Below are 22,500 nucleotides of genomic sequence, written 5' to 3'. Positions count from 1 at the left end.
AACTAACTAGGATTGATGTCTCGGGAGAGGATGCCGTTAATCTAGTTGCTTAGGCACTCTTGTTGAAAGCACAAGGGTGTATTCAGACAGATGCTTAAGCTCATTCTGTTTGAAAATTAAGACAACATAAATGTCAACTGGTGTTTATGGGAGACAAAATGAGAAAGGGTCCATGAACAGTCCTTACGGAGGCATAACTAATAATTTGAATGTTAAAATGTTTATATTGTGGAGCATAAATTGTTAAGAAGCTACAAAGTCTAAATGTTTGTGTGGACAGATACTGTATATATGTGTGTCTGTGCGTGTGTGTGTTTGTGTATGTTAGTGTGTGTGTGTATTGACATTCAGTGGTGTACTCTGCCCTCACCTGTTCCGGAGCCCACGACGTCCCTGCTGGGCGACTCAGACATGGCGTCGGCCAGCCTCTCCCTCAGGCCCTCTTCCGTTGTGTCGGCCGAGGTCATGTGACGCAGGCCGAAGCTCTCGGGCCAGCTGCCACACACCTCCAGCAGGGTCACACTCCGGTCGAACGTTCCTGCAAGACCCCAGAGAGAGAGAGAGAGAGAGTTAGACGCTTAGTGTACTCACACACACACACACACACACACCAACACACACACTATGAGTGCTCATTCCCCCATCAGCACTCTGTTCTCTGCTTCATATTTATCTTACAGCACTGCGGCTGTCTTGAAATGATCACGCCACAAGATCCTCTTTCACTGAGAGAGGGAATAGAAAAGGAGATAGAGAGAGACATAGAGGGAGAGAGAGAGAGAGTGAGAGAGACAGAGAGAGAGAGTGAGTGAGTGAGAGAGAGAGGGATAGAGAAAGAGAGACAGACATAAGAATGAGATAGAGAGAGACAGACTGACATAAGAATGACTGTTCTGTTCTTCTCTCTTGAGGAGTTGAGCAGTGCTGTGGATGTTTCCGATGCTCTGAGCTGAGAGATGCAAGCAGCAGCAGCAGCAGCAGCAGTAGCCAGAGCACCGCACCGCAGCGCAGGTAGCTCACAGGGGTAATACGTGCTTCATGGTGCGCTACAGCCCAAAAGGCTTGATCACACTACTGCTCTTTACAGCACGCCAGAGAAAATGCCCTCCCCCCCCCACCCCACCTCTCTGTGTCTGTGTGTGTGAGAGAGAGAGAGGAACAATACCTAGCAACAAGTGAAAGTACCATGAGAGGAACATAAAGGTTTTCCTGGAAGCGGGGCAGGAAGGAGCATCCGGGCTGATAAACAGCGTTGGAAGAGAAGGAAAGAAAAAGAAAAAAAACTGAAAAAGAGAAGGAGGGGGACAGTGTGCCTGTAGAGATTCTGGTCACGGTGGAGAGATAACCAAAGGAACGACATCATAGAGTAGAAGATAGCATGAGAGACACACGAAAGACCAAAAAAGAAAGAGAGAGAGAAAGAGAGAGAGAGAAAGAGAGGTGGCTGAGAGGTGAGTGGGGTCTCGCTCTGCCCCGCTACCCCACCCAGATACCTGCTGTGTGTAACGCAGGGGCCGGGGTTATTTGCACCGGTTGCGCAGGGACCCTTTGATCTGGGGGCCCAGTGGCTATCTGCACTTGTCTCGGGGGCCTCTGGCCAGCCTCAGCCACACTCTGGCCCCTCTGACAGCAGCTAATGTGCGGGCGAGAGCACGCCGCAGTGCGGCCGGCCGGACGGGCCCCCGGGGCTGATAACGGGGCAGAGGGGGGGGGGGTCTTTGCTATCTGCTGCTGAACATTCGGCCGGTCCAGTGCAGAGCTGCTGATAACTTTATGCCACTTCATAAAAAGCTGTTTGTCCTGTGTCTGCCATTGATCCCTCAAAGGACTCCGCTCAAGCACACACACACACACACACACACACACACACACACACACACACACACACACTTCACTCCGACTAACACACACACACAAACACGCACACATACTCTCACACTCTACACACATCCAGACCAGCAGGCCCACCATCAAAGCCAGAGCCCTGCGGGAGTGTGAGTGTGTGTAGATGTGTATGTGTGTGTGTTTGTACGCATATGTGTGCGTGTGTGTGCGGCCAGAGCGTCCGTGAGAACACAAATACCTCTTCTGTGCCAAGCAGAGACCCTCCACCGCCACAAATCATCAGGCGACACACAGTTATTCCGGCGCCTACAAATGTAGCCTTTTTTCCCCTCCCCTTCCCCCCTCCGCTGCGCTGGAGCAAAACCGGTGAAATTCGAATCAGATTTTTCTGCCTCGACTCCGGAGGCTAGGGTTAGTCTTGTGGTCGGTCGGCAGAGACAGTGAAAGACAGCGCATCGCCCTGAAACCTGAACTCTTAATACAGTTGGGGGCACGTGGGATGGGGCTGGAGGATGGTGGTGGGTGGGTGGGGGGGCATGTTTGTATATCTCAACACTGATGCGTGTGCTTATGTTGGGCTTAATCCCTGAGTATGTTTGTTTACAGTAAGTGGGCCACAGTGTACATGTGTGTGAGTTTAGAGCTAAGCTTGTGCGTGTTGGATATAGTTTGCGTTGAAGTGTGTGTGTGTGTGTTTGTGTGTGTGTGTGTGTGTGTGGTCGCATGAGGGTTTTTATAGGACAGGTGATGATGACTCCCTCTTCACTGGGCACCTAAGGCCACGAACACTGTTCCATTCCAGTGACAAACTCAGACACACACTGAGCGTGGTGTTGGCACACACACATGACCGTGCGGCCGCTCCCCACGGCCTTCCTCTCTGACCCTCTGGAGGAGCGGAGCTCTGGATAGAGAAGATCAAAGGCAGCACAGCACACAGGAAACGGCAGGAAGTTACAACACACACACACACACAAATAATATGGCTCAGATCTTCTGACAAACACGTCTGAGGGATGGGTGGTGGTGATGTCTGTGTGTGAGGTTGGGTGTGTGTGTGTGTGTTAGAGAGAAAGAGTGTGTCTCTCTATGATTCCCATCTCTGCCTGTGGGCATATTTGGAGGGGGTCCGGTGTCAGTATGGTAAAGGGCACGTGTGGATGTCAAGGTCAGGGGTTCATGCTGGCCCACAGGGGAGACCCTTCCATCAGCCCAGAGACCCATAAACACCAGCACAGGCCCTTCACACATCCCTCACCAAATAATCATGGGCCTCACTTAGCAGTAATAATAGCATCTAAGCAACACTCTGGCCAGGAGCCTGATGGGTCGAGCCAGGAGGAGCCGAGCCTTGCTGGGCTGGGTTGGGCTCTTCACGTGTTCAGGGCCCTGGTGTGCCTGGTGTGCGTGTTCTTGCCGCCCTATTAATTCTTCACCGGTACATCTCCTCTGCGCTGCGCAGATATGAGGACATCATGTTCACACAGCTTTAGCGGGAAGCGCCGTGTTTTTCATCATCATAAACCCCCCTCTTTAGCGCCCTCCCTCCCGCCTCCACTGGATTAGTCCAGGCCCCAGCTGTTGGCAAACGCCGGCCTGCACGTCTCACATCAGCCACACACTTTTCCTTCAAGACTTAATCGCCATTGCTGTTCACCTTTTTGTGGGCCAGCAACTCACAACAGAAATTCTCTATCTCTCTCTCCCACACACACACACCCACACACACACACACACACACTAAAATAAGTACAAGGTCACATAAACACCATGGCACATGCCGCAGTCTCCGAGCTACCTGAAGCCTGTCTGGAATGGCCAAACAGCTAAATGACCAGTAGGGTCCAGACGGTCTAATGCAATTAGGCTTTATTAGCTGCCCATAACATTGATTGAGCTAACCAGGATTTATGACGCCGGACAGTGCCTTTCTGTTTATAGTAATGTTCCTAATTTGGGCCTGGAAAAAGCCACCTTTAGAAGTGGAAGAAACCAAACAGTGTGTAAATCAAGGTTCTGCCGTGACTTTGGAAAGGTCAACACACAAATGCGCATCTCCCACGTCGGTCGCTGAGAGTTGATGCAGAGAAATCTGCACGTTTGGTAGGGAAAGTCACTAAATTGGAATGCTTTGGCAGGGACACGAGGATGTTTCCAGCCCAGCCCAGTACAAGCAGAAGCCGGATGCAGGCAGAGGTGTTTGCGGTCTATGTGTATACATGTGTGTGTGTGTGTGTGTGTGTGTGTATGTGTGAGTGTGTGTTTAGGGGGGTTGTGGATGGGTAGGCTAGTGCTCTATCTGCTGGCGGGACACTTTGGCGGAGGGCTGTGCTTTGAGGGGTGATGCCAGGGGAGCTCTGCAGATAAGGGTGACACTTTGTGCTCATGACACCCTCCCCCCACACCAATGCACACACAGCCACACACAGCCACACACACACACACACACACACACACACTTGCACCCTTCACATCCCCCCGGCCCCGCTTCATCTGCCTGCCCTGGAGCGCCCCTGCCCTGTGCCCTGCTTTCAGAGCCTCGCTCTCTGAGCCGCTTCTGAAGTGCTGCCAGGGAGCTTCCTTTCCATCACACACACTCACACACACACACACACAGTTGAGTACATGAGTACACACCTACAGAAACACAAACACATTTGCACACTTTCAAAACGGCACAAACACAGTCAGACAGCCCTATTACAACACACACACACACACACACACACACACACACACAAACACACACACACACACACACACACACACACACACACACACACACACACACACACACACACACACACACACACACACACACACACACACACACACACACACACACACACACACACACACACACACACACACACACACACACACACACCCCCATCAAGCGGTCTTTGTAAACCCAGACTGACAGCATTAGAGACAAGTGCTTCTATGCTCGGGCATTAGAAGTCCTGAGAGCTGCCAGAAGTGTTCAGAGACACCGTACTAGTGTTAATGCAGATGGAAGCTCCCAGGATTAAACACATGATAGGTGGCTCCAAGGATGTCCCCTTTCATTTCCCCCCTCTCACCCCCCCCCCCCCCCCAAAAAAAAGAAACCTTAGTGTCAGGAGACCTCCCCCGTTCATTACGTTGCCTTTTAAAACATTCATTCCCTCCCCGTCTCTCTCTTCAGCTCTCGAAGTGTCAGTGATCCAGTCAATGGTGGACCCTCGGAGGGCTTTCCCTCACGCTCTCTTTCACACGGAGCGTCCCTCAGGCTCTCGTTCCCCGAGTCCCTTTGCCGGTGTACGCACCGGAGCATCCACCAGGGCCACCGCAAAACCCCCCTCTCCTTCTCCCCCAGTAATTAGCCATAAACCTTTAATAGCAGCCGTGGCCCTCTGTCTCCACACCGTGGGTGGCACTTTCAGCACCACTCCAAATCCACCGCTTTAACAAAAAGCAAACGCTGAGGTGAGGATAGGGAGGTGTGCGGATCAAAGGCGCTTTCAGTAGAAGGTATCGCAGTGAAACACGAAGCTGCCAGACCCTAGAAGGTCATGACTGTATGCCAGGTGATTACCACGTCAAGAGAAAGAGGAGGGTGGGGGGAAGAAAAAAACGAAGAATGGGTTTGACCCGCCCCGTTGGGATTACACTGTCCCACAGCACCTTTGGCATAGCCAGAGCTATCAGTGATGGATTAGCTGCCTGAAGGAGATCCTGGGATTCACACACTTCAGCCTGCTCCGCCGCGGCCTGGATTCCTTCCTTCTGGAGGGTGGCTCCTGAAGGATTCATTGTTTGCTCATCCAGGCGCCAAACAGAAAGTCAGAAGCGTGAGTCACCAGAAGAGAGAAAATCCTCGGGAGATAGACTTTAAATCCACGGCTGGCTTGCGCCCGCTTCTTCTCACCGGCTTCTTGGCTTCCTTTTTCATTTTCAGCTGCTGTCCTGAGGCCAGCTCTAAAGCCGTACTGAAACATCTTTGAAATACATCAATAAAACACAAGTTATAGTTGACCCCGGTGAAAAATCAGGAATGTTAGCTTCATAAACAACAATCCTGGTGCGCCCGCACTAACTCCTTCAAACATTTGACATACCTTCAAAGTTTTCTCGAGTGATAGTAGTTGATGCGATGTCAACTATTTAACGAAACACGAAATGCTAGCCGTGAACACTTGCACCCTTCACTTCAGCTGACAGAGCATTGAGACGTAGCGAGCGATAGAAAGATCAGGCGTGACGACAACGTGCTGGCTGAGGTGCGGGCTAGGAGAAGAAAGATCAGATGAAAGGTGGAGATAAATCAGTGTAGTCTCCCCTGCTGCCCTCAGTACGGCACAGACAGACGCAGCCTAGAGAGGCACGCAGGGGCTAGAAGGACACAGCTACTGTTACATAGCGGCACATAGTTGCGCGCACCTGCGTTTATAAAATCGTGATTAATCATGAATTAAACCTTAAGTCTCATCTTCAGCTACTAAGCTCAAGAGATTAGTAACACAGCCTAGTAACACTGCCTAGTAACACTGCCTAGTAACAAAGCCTAGTAACAAAGCCTAGTAACACTGGGGCGACAGTGGTACAGGAGGTAGAGAAGTCGTTTAGTACTCAGAAGGTTGCTAGCTCGATTCCCTGTCGAAGCGTCCTTGGGCAAGACACTGAACCACTAATTGCTCCTGATGTGCAGTGTGCCACCAGTGTAAATGTAAAAAATGTGTATACATCCTTGTAAGTCGCTTTGGATAAAAGAGTCTGTTAAATGTAGTAACTCGGCCTAGTTACATAACTAGTGACATAGTCATATTTGTACATAGTTGCACATGTTTGATAAATCTTGTGTGTAATCATGATAAAAAAACTTGACGCCAACAGCTACTGAGTTGCAGAAAGTTGTGGCGCTCTGTCTTTCAGTCTGCTGCTATCTCTGGTCCATCTCACTGAGGCCACCCACGCGGGTGCACTCCCATCGCTCCGCAGGAACATGCCATCGCGGACACTGCCGCGTGTTTAGGTTAGCACATGGGTCCCCGCCGACTGTCAGCGCTGCACATATGGGCCATATGTTAGCGGGCCATGACCCGGAGCGCTGGGACAGACGCGTTCTGTGTTTGCACATCTTGTAAACACGCAGGGTTCCGTGTTCAGTGCCCGCGCGGGCTAATCGCACAGCAATGTCAGCTGAGGTGGGGAGAGACGGAGCGAGTGTGCTGTGTGGAGTTATGCGTGTGTGCATATGTGTGTGTGTTTGCATGTGTGTTAGGGGGTGCAGTTGCTACCCACTGAATGTATGGTGTTTTCTGCTGTAATGTCAACCACTTGTGTTGCTGAGCCAAAGCAGCGTGGGCTAATATGAGTTGTCGCTATCCCGGCTACGGACTCCATCAGTGAGAGTCCCTGTCCGTAACATCACCCTCTGCTCCTGGCCGCTGTGGAGCCTGGTCCTGGGAGAACACAGCAGAGGAGAGAGGTGCAGGGTAGGGGGCGTTTGCTCTGTCACCCCTGGGAAGTGTGGGGACCCCCTGGGCCAACTCCCCAAAGCCCCCTTACCCTCGACCTGACCCCGCCAGAGACCTGCGAGACCCAATAACTCAACATCAAACGGTGGCCATGCCTGCTCAACAGACAGGCGCGCAGTGTTTCTCATTTGGGCTCCAACCAGCCAGGCGTGTGTGTGTGTGTGTGTGTGTGTGTGTGTGTGTGTGTTTGAGCTAACATACCTAAGGCCCTAATGGTGCTGGAGTGGGAAATAAATGAGCAGGGAAATGAGAACGCAGCCTCTCTTGCAGACAACACTGTTCTTTCTCCTCTTTCTCTTTCTCTCCCTCTCTCTCTCTCCAGTCCGAGGGTCGTTAATGGCTGCATTGGTGCCTGTCGTAGGGGTCTGATGGCATTAATAATAAAGTTGGCGTCGGCCCCGGCAATGATTAAAGGGGACCGATACGCTTGACACAGAGCAGGCCCCGAAGGGTGTGTTTGCTGACAAACGGCCAGAGAGCTCTGACAGGCCGGGGCGCAGGGAGCACGCTCTTCCCTGGCCTGGTGCTGAGGGTTTGCACTCTGGGCTCTCAGTCACACACACACACACACTCACACACACACAAAGACACACACACACACACACACACACACACACACACACACACACACACACACACACACACACACACACACACACACACACACACACACACACACACACATTCAATCACCTCTAAAACACAGTTACAGATACACACTCTCTTTCACATGTAGCTTTCTCACTTACATATACACACCCAGGCACTCACGCACACACACACACACACACACACTCACACACGCAAGTACACACAAACACACACAGAAGACTAGAAACTTCTACATTACACGCCAGCTGTCATGTGTGGGCCACTGGAACATTAGTGTCCATGAATATGGCCACTACTCATTCTCCCTGCTTTCAAAGGCACCAGGAAGCCTTGGGGGATAAATGAGCGCTCAGGTCCAGCTTTCTCTCAGCCACCGTGGGGCCGCAGTCACTTCATAAATACAGCCGCCCCAACGATGTGTAAACACTACGAGACAAAGGACAATTAATAAACGTGAGTTTTAAGGGGCGAAGGGGACTGAAGCTCTTTTGTAAAGGGAACCGGCGGGTCGGGGGGGGCTGATGGGGGTTAATTGATATCGCAGAGTATTGTGTTACTCTGTAACCTAATGAGGCTGACATCTTGTTTATCTGGAGAAAGCTAATGTGTTTCGCAGCTACTTGAGCACATTTAGTATAATGACAGCCCGTGGAGCGACTCCTTCCTCCAGAGCTGGCTGGAGACAGAGCCAGGAGAGCTCCTCTCCGCACCCAGAGCAGAGTGATGGTGTACGGACAGATGAGTCGCAGGCTATGGGTGTCAGTGGTGGAAAGTTTCTCATCCATCGAGTGCTACTATGTATTGGCTGCCTACATGTCTACATGTGAGCCAGCTGGTTTTCCTCATCTATCTTGAACGGCTTCTAGTTCCGATCTCATGGAGGGGTGCTGGAGTGGGCTGTGATTGTAGACACTGTTTTTGAGTGAGCTTTATTGTATTTCTGTTTTGATACACATGGGGACTTGAGAGACACGTGAGTCACACTCATACCTCTGCTCGTTTTACTCAACAACTCAATACAGAGAGAGACAGGAGGCACACCTCCACAACACCTGATCTCACACTATGGCGCTGTGAGAAGCTACTCGTGACGAACAAGTGCGAGTGTGAGCTTTTCATGTATAACAAGAGAGTAAAAAAAACAGCGGGAGAAAGCGAGATGAAGACATCATGTGTGTGTGTGTGTGCGCGTGAGATTGTGTGTGTGTGTGCGTGTGTTTGTGCAGGCCCCGGCTGCGGGCCTCAGATCTATGAGAGACGCGTGAAATCTGGCGCTGGGGGTCAGTGCTCTCATTAATCACGCCGGGCCCCGGCTCCATCCATCAGCCCAGAGTTTCAGAACCCAGAACCCCGGCCCCGGCCTGCACGGATCACACACGTCCCCCACTGACGGATGGCCCAACGCTCTAATCCTCCGACCCTATGAAGCTCACAGCAACAGGGCTTAGGACAGGAACATGTGCTACACACACACACACACACATACACACACACACACGCACAACTGACACACACCTTGGAAGATATTTTAAAGACACAAAACACACCTCAGGCATCACTTCATAAAACACACACACAGACATACATTCATCAAATACTTTGATAACACCCTTCAGACAAAAACTCCAGGAACTTGACGTTCCACTGCAAACACCACCGTCTCTTCCTCACACACTTGAGCTCTGAGGCCGAGAGAGGCCTAATTCATACTAGAAGTTTAACACTGGAAGGACAGAGTGGACACTCCACAAACAGCACCACCACTGCCCACACTGACGCCAAAATGCTCGTATGGACATAGGGGCACAGGGCTCCGTAAACATATATGCTTTGATGCAAGGAAGCTATAGCAAATACCAGAGCTATGGTGAAATATTGGCAAGTAAATACTGCAGTTCAAAAAGCCTGATGCAGCTCAGAAACCAAACATCACTTTTGAAGGGGGCTGGTGTGTGTGTGTTTGTGTGTGTGTGTGTGTGTGTGGGGGGGGGGGATCCTGTGTTTCACAACCACTCCAGCTCGCCCCTGAACTCTCCCCAGTGTGATTATTAGCAGTGTGGGGGTCAGAGCGGAGCGGAGCAGAGAGGAGAAGAGGCTATTATTTATCCAGCACTTGAGCGGTGTGTGTGACTGCTGAGGACATGGGGCTCCTCCTCAGCGCTGCTCAGAGACTTCAGGCCCGTTCCCAGCAGAGCAGAGCAGAGAGGGGCCGGGGAACAGCCGGCTAATGCTTGACCTCTGGGTCCCTCTCACGCGGCGCATCATCTCAGTGACAGCAGCCCCGCTAGCCTCTGTGCCTTTTCTCTCCCTCTCTCTCTCTCTCTCTCTCTCTCTCTCTCTCTCTCTCTCTCTCTCTCTCTCTCTCTCTCTCTCTCTCTCTCTCTCTCTCTCTCTCTCTCTCTCTCTCTCTCTCTCTCTCTCTCTCTCTCTCTCTCTCTCTCTCTCTCTCTCTCTCGCTCTCTCTCTCTCTCTCAATTTCAATTTCAATTCAGCTTTATTGGCAGGACAAAAAAACACAATTTGCATTGCCAAAGCATTCTTGTAGTACATATAATAATATAGAAAATAAAACATCATTTTGCAACGGCAGTGTGTGTGTGTGCATGTGTTCATGTGTGCATGCGTGCGTGTGTGTTCATGCATGTGTGGTGGTGTGGATGTGAGTGCATGTAAGTGTGTGTGGGGGAATGTATCCGTGTGTGTGGTTCACTGATGAAGTGACTCTTCTCTTTTTCTGTGGCAAGCATCTATATATCTTGCTGCCACTCTTGTGCTCCTCTCTTCCTCTCCCAATAACAACCTCAGACCTGGGTCAAAGTCCTGAGGGTCTGGGTGCATAGCTTTGAATTTAGGAAAGAATTAGTCCCTAATTTCTTTCCATTGACAGCATTCTGCCAGGAAGTGAAGCTCTGTTTCAATTACACCTTGGTTGCAGTTGGTACACAGCCTGTCCTCTCTGGGCAGCCAGGTTTGCCTGTGTCTGCCCTTTTCGATGGCCAGACTGTGGTTACTAAGCCTGTACCTGGTCAAGGTTTTTCTCTGCCTGGTGTCAGTGACTGTGAATAGGTAGTCTGCCACAGTATACTCTCTGTTTAGGGCCAAATAACATTGAAGTTTATTTTGTCTTTTTGTTGTATCAGTCCAGTATGATAAGTAATTTCGTTTTTCTGCATTGATAATTTGGTTAGGCCGAATTGTTTGAGAAAGGGTGGCGAGGTCCTGAGGCTGTGTGAGTCTCAGGACTAGCTGGATGAGGGGGCTTGTTTTTGCACTCATCATTTGGCTTTTTAGGGCTTTGTAACAATAAGAGTTGGGGTCGATCCTTTTGAGGTGTTCAAAGAATTTGATGGCTCTTTTTTCTATTTTAATTAATAAAGGGTATTGGCCCAATTCAGCCCTGCATGCATTGTTAGGTGTGTTCCTCTGTACTTTGAGTATACTTTTACAGAACTCTGCATGCAGGGTTTCGATTGGGTGTTTGTCCCATTTTTCAAATCCATTTTGCATCCACAAATCCAAATCAAAATCCACATTCAAATCCATCTCTCTCTCTCTCTCTCTCTCTCTCTCTCACTCACTCACTCACTCCTTCTCTCTTGTTCTCCTTTCACCTGCACATCTGCCCTTTTTCTATCTGCTCTACCATCGCTCTTTACCATCACTCTCACACCCATCTCTATCCATCTCTATCTCTCCCTACATCTGTCCCTTCTCCCAAGGGAGAAGCTCTCTCACTTTCCATCTTTCTCTCTATTGCTTCCTGCCTTCCCCTCATTCTCTCGCTTTCCACCTTTATCTCTCCCCACCTTTCTCTCTTTTGCTTCCCCTCTCTCTCTCTCCACCTTTCTCGCTTTTGCATCCCCTCTTTCACCATCTCTCTCTCTTTCTCTCTCTATTTCCATCTCTCTCTATTTATTTGCTTGTTGTTTACTCCTCCGCGGGTCCTGATAGTTCACACCACTATCCGGGAAATGACTCGGCACAAACATAAACCCTCGGCGCTGCATTTCTGTTTACTGTTGCTTTAACGCACGCCAAATAAATAGCTGCACGTTATTTATACATTCTCATGCGAGCAGAACAGCAGAGGAAGTCCCAGGGCAACGGGGGGGCTCAAAGCGCATGATCTCATTTGTGACACGCGGAGGTGGAGGGTTGTGTGTGTGTGTGTTTGTGTATGTGTGTGTGTGTGTGTGTGTGTGTGTGGGGGGGATCGAGGAGAGTAGAGGGAGAAGAGGAGGGGTGAAGAGGAGAGAGGGACCAGACTGAGATGGCGACCACGATTCCTTTGCGCCATGCGCTAAACGAGTTAGGATGAGAGGAGAGAGGAGAGAGGGGGAGGAAGGAGGGGGAGGTGGGGAGGTGGGAAACACAGCCTGTCTATTTATCTCATGTCCGCCACCGAGGAGGAAAGATAGAAAAAAAAATGAAAAAAGAGAGGAGAACTGTAAAAACAGAGGCCTCAGCTGGCAGTCAGATGAGAGGTGAGGGACGACACAGCACCCTCCCTCCCTCTCTCGAACACATACACACACTCTCTCTCTCTCTCTATTTGACACACACACACACACACACACTCTCTCTCTCTACTTCTCCCCCCACTGACACACACATCCACAGGGCCCTGGCCTTGTCAGGTGGCATTATCTGCAGAGCTGCTGATGTGTGCCATGGAGTCTGTGGCACAGGAGAAAGGGATATGATTGCTGGCCAGTGCTGGGGAGGAACAGAATACGTGTTACAGCGTTATGTATTTAGAATACAAAATATGAGGAACTGTATTCAGTATTCAGTTACAGCAAGAATACAGTTACATTGATCACTCGAAGGGATCGCTTTTCATATCATCATGTCTACGCTATTCGCTCTCAAATTGAAATATTCCCATAAGCCAGTGTTTCTCGAACCAATGACGGTCCACGACAAGGGAAACTGACGGGTCCTCAGAGCCCTGCCACTGCCGCAGTCAATGCTTGGTGCTTCCCCACACCTTTGACTGAACTTCTTGCTTCGTAACGTTTTATTCCTGCTAGCTGAGTCATTCTTCAGTCATGGCGTGTTCAAAGCAAGTCTGGATGCCTTTTTAAGGAAATAGCCAGCAGCTACGCAAATTTAAAGTAGTACTAGAGGAAAAGAACATCGCCCGTTTACTCGTAGGTCTAATTAAGACCCATCTTATTCAATTTCATTTTATTTCCAGTGTTAGAACGCTTCCAAAGACAGTCTGTGTCATTTGCCAAAACATGCAGAGAAATGAAGCAATGAAAACATTGAAATTGTGCCAGCATTAAGAATGAAAACATGCACATCTTAGGGAGAAGTCGGAGGACTTCTGCTCAAGGAAAAGGGATGAATTAGCTATTAAAAATAAAACTAAAGAAATAACTGAAATAATGTAACAGAAAATGAGAAACACACCACATTTCAAACTAAAGTAATAGGCTAGTCTCAGAGAACACACGGTCAGAGTCGATGTCATGTCATGTCCTTCTTTATCAATTGCGAGAAAGCAGGCGCACCTATCACATTAGAATGGCATCATTAACCTCTTTATTCACTGCATTATTGCCTACCACGCCATGTTGGAAATCAAGTCTGACTGGTTAGGTTTGAGGTCAGCCTACTTTGGCCAAAAGCTGTTCAGGTTCAGGTGCATCCTTACTCTTGCTCTCTGTTTATGATAGCCTAAAAACCTAACCCTACACACACACACACACACACACACACACACACACACACACACCCACACACAAACACAAACACACATACACACACACACAAACACACACACAGGATTTCACAGCACGCAGCAGCACAAAGTGCAGGGTGGTTGCTGAAGTGTCTATCACTGGTGTGCCATGTGTAGCTGTGTGCTGTGTTTGAGACCTGACTTTTGTATGTGCTCACTCTGTAGGTGTGTAAACATATAATTTGTGTTTTCTGTGGGGTGTGTGAGACTCCTCTGAGTTTACTGTGTGAAGAGGAATTTGGAAGCGGTCCTTCCTTCACTGCTGGGGAAGCGGACCAACTCTGCTGAAAGAGGCAGTGTTCAGAGTTGCTCTGAGTATGACAGTGTGTGTAAGTGAGTGTGTGTGTGTGTGTGTGTGTGTGTGTGTGTGTGTGTGTGAGAGAGAGAGAGTGTTTTAACAGTTCAGACTCACACATATACAGAACACAGACACACAGACACACAGACACACACACACACACACACACACACAGACACACACACACAGACACACACACACACACACACACACACACACACACACACACACACACACTGCCAGTCTCCCTGGGTGACTTCTCATTACTCCCACTGAAGCTGGTGCCATGCTGAAACTCAGCCCAGGCCAGCTGCCACACTGCTGGAGAGGTGTGACTTACTGAGGGATTTGGAACTCTACTCTAGGACACGGCGGAACACAAGCAGGAGCCGCTGTGGAGTAGTCTAGCTTATCAGTGACAGGTGGGGGAACACGGTAGCCACGTTCCAATGGTGGCTACTGTATTTCTGGATCTGCTGTAACTGCCTTGTTATGGTATATTAAAACAGAGGTGTTAACACTCTATAGTTTATTGTGGGACTGCACAAGAGAATCACTAGTTAGAGTGGTTGAACGTGAGGTAAAATGGTGTATGTTGTTGGGTGTCGTAGCATTGGATGTACAGTCATAAAAGAGTATGTTAGCATAAACAGTGTTTAGTATAAAATGACAGTATGGACTTGAGTGCCACTGTACTATAGTATACTTCAATGTGAGAGGACTGTAATAGCGTGACCTGGGCATTCTAGTATACTGTAAAACTGTTCGTTACTACTGTGGTCGCCTGAATGAGAGTGGAGTAGTATGCAGAGTGAGTGTGAATGGGAGGTGTGTGGTTTAGTGGGGTGTTAATGAGAGGTGTATGGCACACAGAAGTAGTGTGAATGAAACACGTGTAGAGCACAGGAGGGGCTACCACACTGACTGCAGTCATTCAGAAGCACACCACAACAACTTATACATGCATAGCTAACCACCCACACACACCCACACACACACACACACACACACACACACACACACACAGACTCACACAGACACGCACGTGCACACACACACACTCACACAGACACAGACACACACACACTCTAACCTCAATACCAATGTGTTTCTCATTCATCATCCTCTCCATTCAAACATCCAGGCGTTTTCATCAGCAGTAAAAACTTCCCATACATGGAGGCGCTAGAGGTATTTCTCTTATGCCTCTGTAATGGGCCGTGGCCCGCCTGAGCGTGCGGAAGCCAGAGAGACGGACTGAGAGTGATCCACGCAGGACGTGGTTGGCCCAGGAACACACACAACTCCAGAGAGGGGCTCAGTGTGTGTGTGTGTGTGTGTGTGTGTGTGTTTGTGTGTGTGTGTGTGTGTGTGTGAGAGCAAAACAGATTCTTGGGAGTGTGAACGCTTCATTACAGAGGGCCCCAACACAGCTAGTGAGTAATTTAGTGGCTCTGCGTGAGATTGTGTATGTGCATGTGTGTGTGTGTGTGTGTGTGTGAGTGTGTGTGTGTTCAACACGGGTTCTGTTAAATGTGAGCGCTATGTTACAGAGGGCCCAAACACAGCTAGTAAGTAAGTGAGTTTCTCTGCGTGAGTGTGTGTGTGTGTGTGTGTGTGTGTTCGAGCCACACGGGTTATGTGGAGTGTGAGCGTTACGTTACAGAGGGCCCGGTGCGTCGCGGTGCGGCGTGGCCCACTTGTAAGAACAAAAGAGCCGAGTGGCTTTTTAAATGTGCACTCTGTCCTCTCTGACCACCAGGCCATTAGAGCGGACAAGGAGATGGAGTTGCATTTCAAACAGGGCCAAATTTAGATGGCCGCCGCCTGCAAGAGGCCTGAACTGTAATTTGCCACTGTGATTGAAGTGAGTGAGAATGTGTGCGTGTGTGTGTGTTTGTGCAAGGGCAGGCGACGGTGACAGTGAATGTGTGTCAATATATGTCGGTGCATAAGACTGTTTGTAGGAAAGAATGCTCAAGAGAGTCTGTCTGTGTGTGTGTGTGTGTGTGTGTGTGTGTGTGTGTGTGTGTGTGTGTGTGAGTACAACAGAAAGAGTGTGTGAATCCATTTCTCAATGGCAGCGGTTGAGCATCTGGAGGCTATCGCTCCGGCTGCCCTCATCTCCTGGGACACTTCCGCATTACTGGCCCTCTTATCGCTGTTATTCTTTGAAAACTACCGTAACCCAGGCCTCTATTTATAAACGCAGACCGCCGCTCCAAAGGAGGAGTAGAAGAAGAAGAAGAAGAAGAAGAGGAGGGAGAAGGAGAAGAAGGAGAGAGAGAAAGAGAGAAAAAGGCCACAGTGCTGAAGTGGAAAAACAAGCTGAGGACGTAATTAAAGGCCCAATTTGGAGAAACATATTGCATGTAATCACTTGCAAACGCTTCCTGCACGGCGCGGCGCTGTGCTGAGCTGCAGCTTTGCTGTGTGCCGCGAGTTCAATTACAGGTTTTTGTTGGAAAAAAAGGAGTGGACTCTCCCGCTTGCTCTCTCTCTCCCCCTCTGCCTCGATCCCTCGTTCCATCTCTCTCCCTCTCTCGCTCCCCAGAGGAGAGGTCGGGCCCCAGGGCTGGGCTCTCGGTGGCTCTGATGTGGCAGGGTCCCCAGGAACCGAGAGCGCTGGCTCCCTGGCGGTAATAACAGCTCTGCGCCCGACCAAAGAGTGCTCCGGCACGGGCAGCCACCGCCACCACCGACGTGCATCTGCACACGCCCCTCTGCCTGCCTGGGGTCACTTTGGAGGTCAGGGCCCTCAGAGAGACACAGAGAGAGAGAGAGAGAGAGAGAAAGAAAATGAGAGGAAAAAAAAGAGAGAAATCCGAGAGAAAGCGAGAGACAAATAACCATAAAAAGAGAGAGATGCCACGCGCGCTTACAGACACACACACACACACACACACACGTCAAAGAGAGGATTGAAATCCAGCCGTGACGCCCCGATTGCGTCGGAATCCCATTTGGTAATGAGGGAGTGGCGCCTAATGTGTCTCTAATCCGGCCCAATAGGGATGGGGGTGAGCGTCGGGGAGTGGAGCCCAAGAGTACAAGTGATTTCTTTAGGGCCACGGCGAGCCAGCAAGTTCACAATAATATATCTGTCTCTGCCAAATGGTAAACCCCTCTCAAATGGAATTAATCTCATTGAAGAGCTGGATGGGGTAGGGGAGGAGGGAGAGGGAGAGGGAGAGAGAAACAGAAAAACAAAGTGCCGTGGCGAGTGCACACACACACACACACACACACACACACACACACACAAACACAAACACACACACAAACACGCACACACACACACACACATACACATACACACACACGGGATCAGCATGACTCTGGCCTGTTTGAGAGCAGCTGCTGCCATTGCTGCTTCCCCAAATCCCAGCATCCACCTGGGAGCCACCCTCATTCTCTCCTTCCTCCACCCAAAGCTGCTTACAGAGGAGCCTGCCTCTGGCCCAACCCAGGAAGGAGCAGATCCTGTCCCAGGCGGCCGTTATGACAGCTTATGGAGAACTCATCAGTCATCATCCTCCTCCTCCTCCTCCTCTTCCTCCTCACACACAACAATCATCAAAGACACACAGAGTAGGCACAGGCTCGGATGCCGTTGCATTTATTTATCCAGCAAACATTATCCAAAGCAAGTGCAGATATTGTGTTCCCTTTAAAGCAAACTTATGCCACTGCTGGTAGACTATTGGTTGACAAATCTGGGTCCGACCAATGATACATCTAGCCCAAGACACACTATCTTGCCACAGCCTATGAGATCTTTCCCTCGTGACTTGTCTCTCTCACTCACTCCCTATGTATGCAGGGGAGAGAGGCTGTCTGATTGTGGAGGTGTGATGCTGGGTTAGCCACCCGACCTGCTGCTGCTACCGCTGCTAGTGCGGCTGCCTGAGGACTCCAGACTCTGGACAGGCTGGCCTGGGTCCTGCCTGCTAAACAAGCCCTATAAATCCCTGCTTAAGGTACCTGCAGTAAAAGTGTCAGGGGTGGTGCTTTTAATATGGCCACACACGCCGGCACTAAAGATGCTGGGGGAAGAGACCTGGCTCGAGTACTTAAGGGGGCCCACCCCTGACCTCACCGCACACACACACACACACAAGCAAACATGTACATAACACACACACACACAAACACACACACACACACACACACACACACACACAAGCAAACATGTACATAACACACACACACACACACACACACATACAAGCAAACATCTATGTAACACACACACACACACACACACAAGCAAACATGTACGTAACACACACACACCCACAAACACACACACGCAAACATCTATGTAACACACACACACACACAAGCAAACATCTACGTAACACACACAAACACACACAGACACACACACGCATGTGACCACACTTAAGCCGACCTGTGTGAGAGATTACAGCCTCTTCATGGAGGCCCCACTATTGACATTGACGTATTGACATGGCCGGGAATCAGGCACCGAGAACACAGCCTGTCACTCCGTCTGTCTGTGGAGCCACAGGACACGGGGGTCAGGGGCAGTGTGTAATTGTGTGCAGCCATTACTATTCCAAACAAGCGGCATAAAGGGCTTCAGACAGCGTGCCGATGACGGTCACCGGCCGGGGCGGATGACAACGAGGAGGCCAGGAGGGCAGAGGGTGAAGGAAAGGGTTAAGCACCAGATCAATAGCGAACATTTACGATAATCGAGTTAGAAAACCACAACTGAATGGGATACTTACAAGGCCAATGTTAGTGTGTGCGTGGGTGGGTGCGTTTGCAGGGTGACTGTGAGTGACTGTACAGTGTGTATCTGTGTGTTTTATGTGTGTGTGTGTGTGTGTTTGTGTGTGTGTGTGTGTGTGTAAAGAGGGAGAGTGGAAAGGGCGAGGGGGTGGTGGTGGTGGTCTAAAGTACAAAAAAAGTTACCGGACACTATTTGTCCAAAAAAGAAAAAGAGAGAGAGAGAGCAAAAAAAGGAAAAGAAGGCAAGGGACTTTAAAGAGAGTAACACTGAGCGGTAATGTGCACAATGACATCTGGGACTGCAATCAGCAGCCTGCCTTCATGAGCTGCCAAAGCAAACAAGCCAATAACAAATCCACTTTGCAGATCATCGATCTGCCCCCGGCCCATGCCAAGGTAAATACGCCCGGCCTAAGTCTGCCTTTAAACGGCTGCTCAGGGATGGGAACAGGTCACCTCACTGTCCTGCCATCTCTGTGCCAGACGGCTACAGTAACACACACACACACACACACACACACACACACACAGACACGCACGCACGCACACACACATGCATCCAGACACACACGTGCTGACACACGCCCGCAGACACACACACATACAGACACCTGTATTGTTAAAACATGTGCAAATCTCGGTGAGTGTACATATGAATGCAAACTGTTGATACTTAATCCTAGGCCAGCAGAGCACAACCCTGCAATCAATCTGCGATGTTGCACTTACTGCATAAATCCACTTAAAGGAACTGGAATTGGATGTCATGTTGGAAGCTGAAGGGAAAACACTGGAATTCAAAGCATGGGTTTGGCTTTGAAAAAGCAAAAAGAAATGGCCCCCAAACACATCTGTGAGGGTTTATCTGCTGGCCTCGGTATTACACAAGTCTTCGTAATAATATCAGATTCAGGGCCTGGGAAAAGATGATAATTCACTGAGGAACAAGAATGTCTCTTGTTGTTATTTTTTACTGCATGTTTGTGTCTTGCTGAGTCATACATCATGAGCCGAGTTAAGTAAGTCACCACATAAAGACCATCAAATTTCAGTCCTTCAAAATGAGTTTCATAAATGCAGTTAAGGATGAATATTTTCATTAAGTTAATTATGAAGAAGCCAGTGCTAGTCAGCCTCTGTCCCACCAGAATAGGCCACTTTTAGAATAGGATACTTTTGAGTAAAAAAATGTGTTATTCTTGCCATAAAACTGAAAAATATTACACATAATGAATGTTACTGCTATACCAAATAATACAATAGTAGTAATTATAAGCAAAAATTGAAACTCAAAAGAACGTTTTTAGGTCAGAAAGAGGGATTTGTAATGTTCCAGTGAATATAGGCTGCAGCGAATACATAATCAGTGTTTTAGAAAACAAATAATACACGAATACAAACAAATAAAATATTATTTTAGCAAGGGTTCCAAAGAGCACCACAGCATCAGGCCATCACAACTAAAATGTTTCCAGATGGACGAGAACAATAAGGGCCAATTGAGGTTTACACGTCATTGATTTTCTTTTTCGGTTTTTGCATAATACTCTCTCTCTCTCTTTCTTTCTCTCCCTCTCCCTCTCGTGCACTACTGGGTCCACTCCAGCAGCATGTTTGTTCACGTGTGCTCACAAGATGGGGCGGAAAACGAACAAGATTGTCCCGGCTGATACGGATACTACTGTGGGAGCGCGCTGGACAGTTTCCTGTGCAGATGCACAGCTAAAGGCTGGAGGAAAGAGGGCAGTTATCTGAACTCTCAATGTAACAACAGAGAAAGAGAGTGTTGTCACACACACACACAAACAACAGTCATTTTGTCTCTGTCTTCTGCTCCCACCTATTATGTCTCATTCACTCACATCTATAGTGTGGGTCAACAGTGTTATACACATACACATACACACACACACACACGCACGCATGCACAGACACACACACACACACACACACACAGTGACTCAGTCAAATAAACACCCACACACTCAAATGCAAACTCACGCACTCACACAAAGTCATCACTCAGACGACCAAATAAACACACACAGAGAGAGAGAGACACACACACACACACACACAAACACACACAAACACACACACACACACACTTGCACGCTCACTCACACATGCAGAGCCCATGCAGCAGCCCGGCTGGGCAGGAGACAGCCTCCACTGCGAGTGCAAATGAGCTGTGCCTCCCCAGAGAGGCTCGCTGCACTACAAAGATACGCTCTGCCCTGCCCTACTCCTGCCCAGCCATCAGCCACTAGGCTCCCCGACACGCAGCCCAAACACAACAACGCTTCTCACACAAGCAGCTCGGGATTGCTCCCCTGTGTCTGCACACACACACACACACACACACACACACACACACACACACACACACGCACGCACGCACGCACGCACGCACGCAGAACATATGTGCACGCATTCGCAGGTGTAGCCAGACACTGACTGTCCTTCTGATGTTCACTGTTTCATATCCCTTATCATCAAACGTGGGGTTTTTGGCAGGAAACCAGTCAGGGACAATCCAATCCAGATTTTTGGAGAACACCCCTCACCTCATCCCCTGAGCTCAGCCTCACCCCACCCCATCCCAACCCCCACCCCCCTTCTCGAACCACAGGAAGATGATCCTGAAACAAATATGGTGCAAATGTTGGAGTTGTCTCTTCCATCTCCTGCTGCTGGAGATGTGGGTGTGTGATACGGGGCCAAGCAGAGTCAGAGGGCTGGGACTCTTGGATGTAGAGCAGAGTGGGGCTGAACACCCCCACCCCCTCATACTGGCCTAGAGAGAGAGAGAGAGAGGGACGCTTAGGCCGGGGGTGCAGCCTGGGTGGGCCCTGGTGATGGAGGAAGCGGGGAGAAGTGAAGGGCACTGAGTGTGCTGGGCTATGGTCAGAGAGAGAGAGAGAGAGAGAGAGTGTGTAGAGCGGCCCAGTCGCTGACTCACCGAGCTCGCTGCCACCACCGCAGCGCCGGCCCAAGTGGCTCCACACTCCTCTCTCTCTCTCTCTCTCTCTCAACCCTTCCTTCCTCAATTGCTGGCTCACAGTGCCGGAGGGAAAGAGTGTCAGAATTAGATCTGATTTACCACAAGCCCGTCAAACAGCACCAAAGGGAAGGAGTCCCCCCCCCCTCCCTCCCTCCACATGTTTTTCTCTCTCTTTGACTTCAAACAGCAGCGTTGGCGTTTTCTCCCTCCCCTGCGCTGGCTTGGGCGAATGAGAGGGGAGGCTGTGGGTGAGGAGGCTGAGTGTGAGAGGTGTGTGTGTGTGTGTGTGTGTGTGTGTGTGTGTGTGTGTGTGTGTGTGTGTGTGTGTTGTGTGTATGTGTGGTAAAGGGGTTGCCAGCCAGGCTGCCACCTCTTACTGATTGGGAAGAGACACGTGTGGACTGGGCAGTGGGCAGTTAAGAGAGCTCTCACCTAAAAGGAGTGTGTGTGTGTGTGTGTGTGTGTGTGTGAGAGTGCGTGTGGGTGTGTGAGCTGAGGGGACATTGTCAGACGTCTGGCTCTTTCTGGAGCTTACATCTGGACATTCCAACAGGCCAGGCTTGACACTGTGCTGACAGCAGAGTGATCTGTGAGTGTGTGTATCTGTTTGTGTGTGTGTGTGTGTGTGTGTGTGTGTTGACTGAACAGGATGAAGCCACTTTCTCTATCATGGTGGTGGCAGACTATGAATTCTGAGCTCAGAACTCTAGAC

The 22,500-nt window shown here is 49.7% G+C and overlaps 1 protein-coding gene across 2 annotated transcripts in view; it reads right to left on the bottom strand.

The window, feature by feature from the left end:
- The window catches only part of bcas3 (BCAS3 microtubule associated cell migration factor), a 247,424-nt gene that overhangs the window by 22,656 nt on the left and 202,268 nt on the right, over positions 1-22,500 (bottom strand). For both annotated transcript variants that reach the window (XM_080844199.1, XM_080844198.1), the window contains one exon: positions 371-538. In XM_080844199.1, coding sequence (XP_080700325.1) covers positions 371-538 — 168 coding nt within the window. The remainder of the gene's footprint in view (positions 1-370; positions 539-22,500) is intronic.

Source organism: Sprattus sprattus (genome assembly GCF_963457725.1).
Source record: "Sprattus sprattus genome assembly, chromosome: 9".
Classification (NCBI taxonomy): Eukaryota; Metazoa; Chordata; class Actinopteri; order Clupeiformes; family Clupeidae; genus Sprattus; species Sprattus sprattus.
This window is presented reverse-complemented; position numbering and strand designations above follow the sequence as displayed.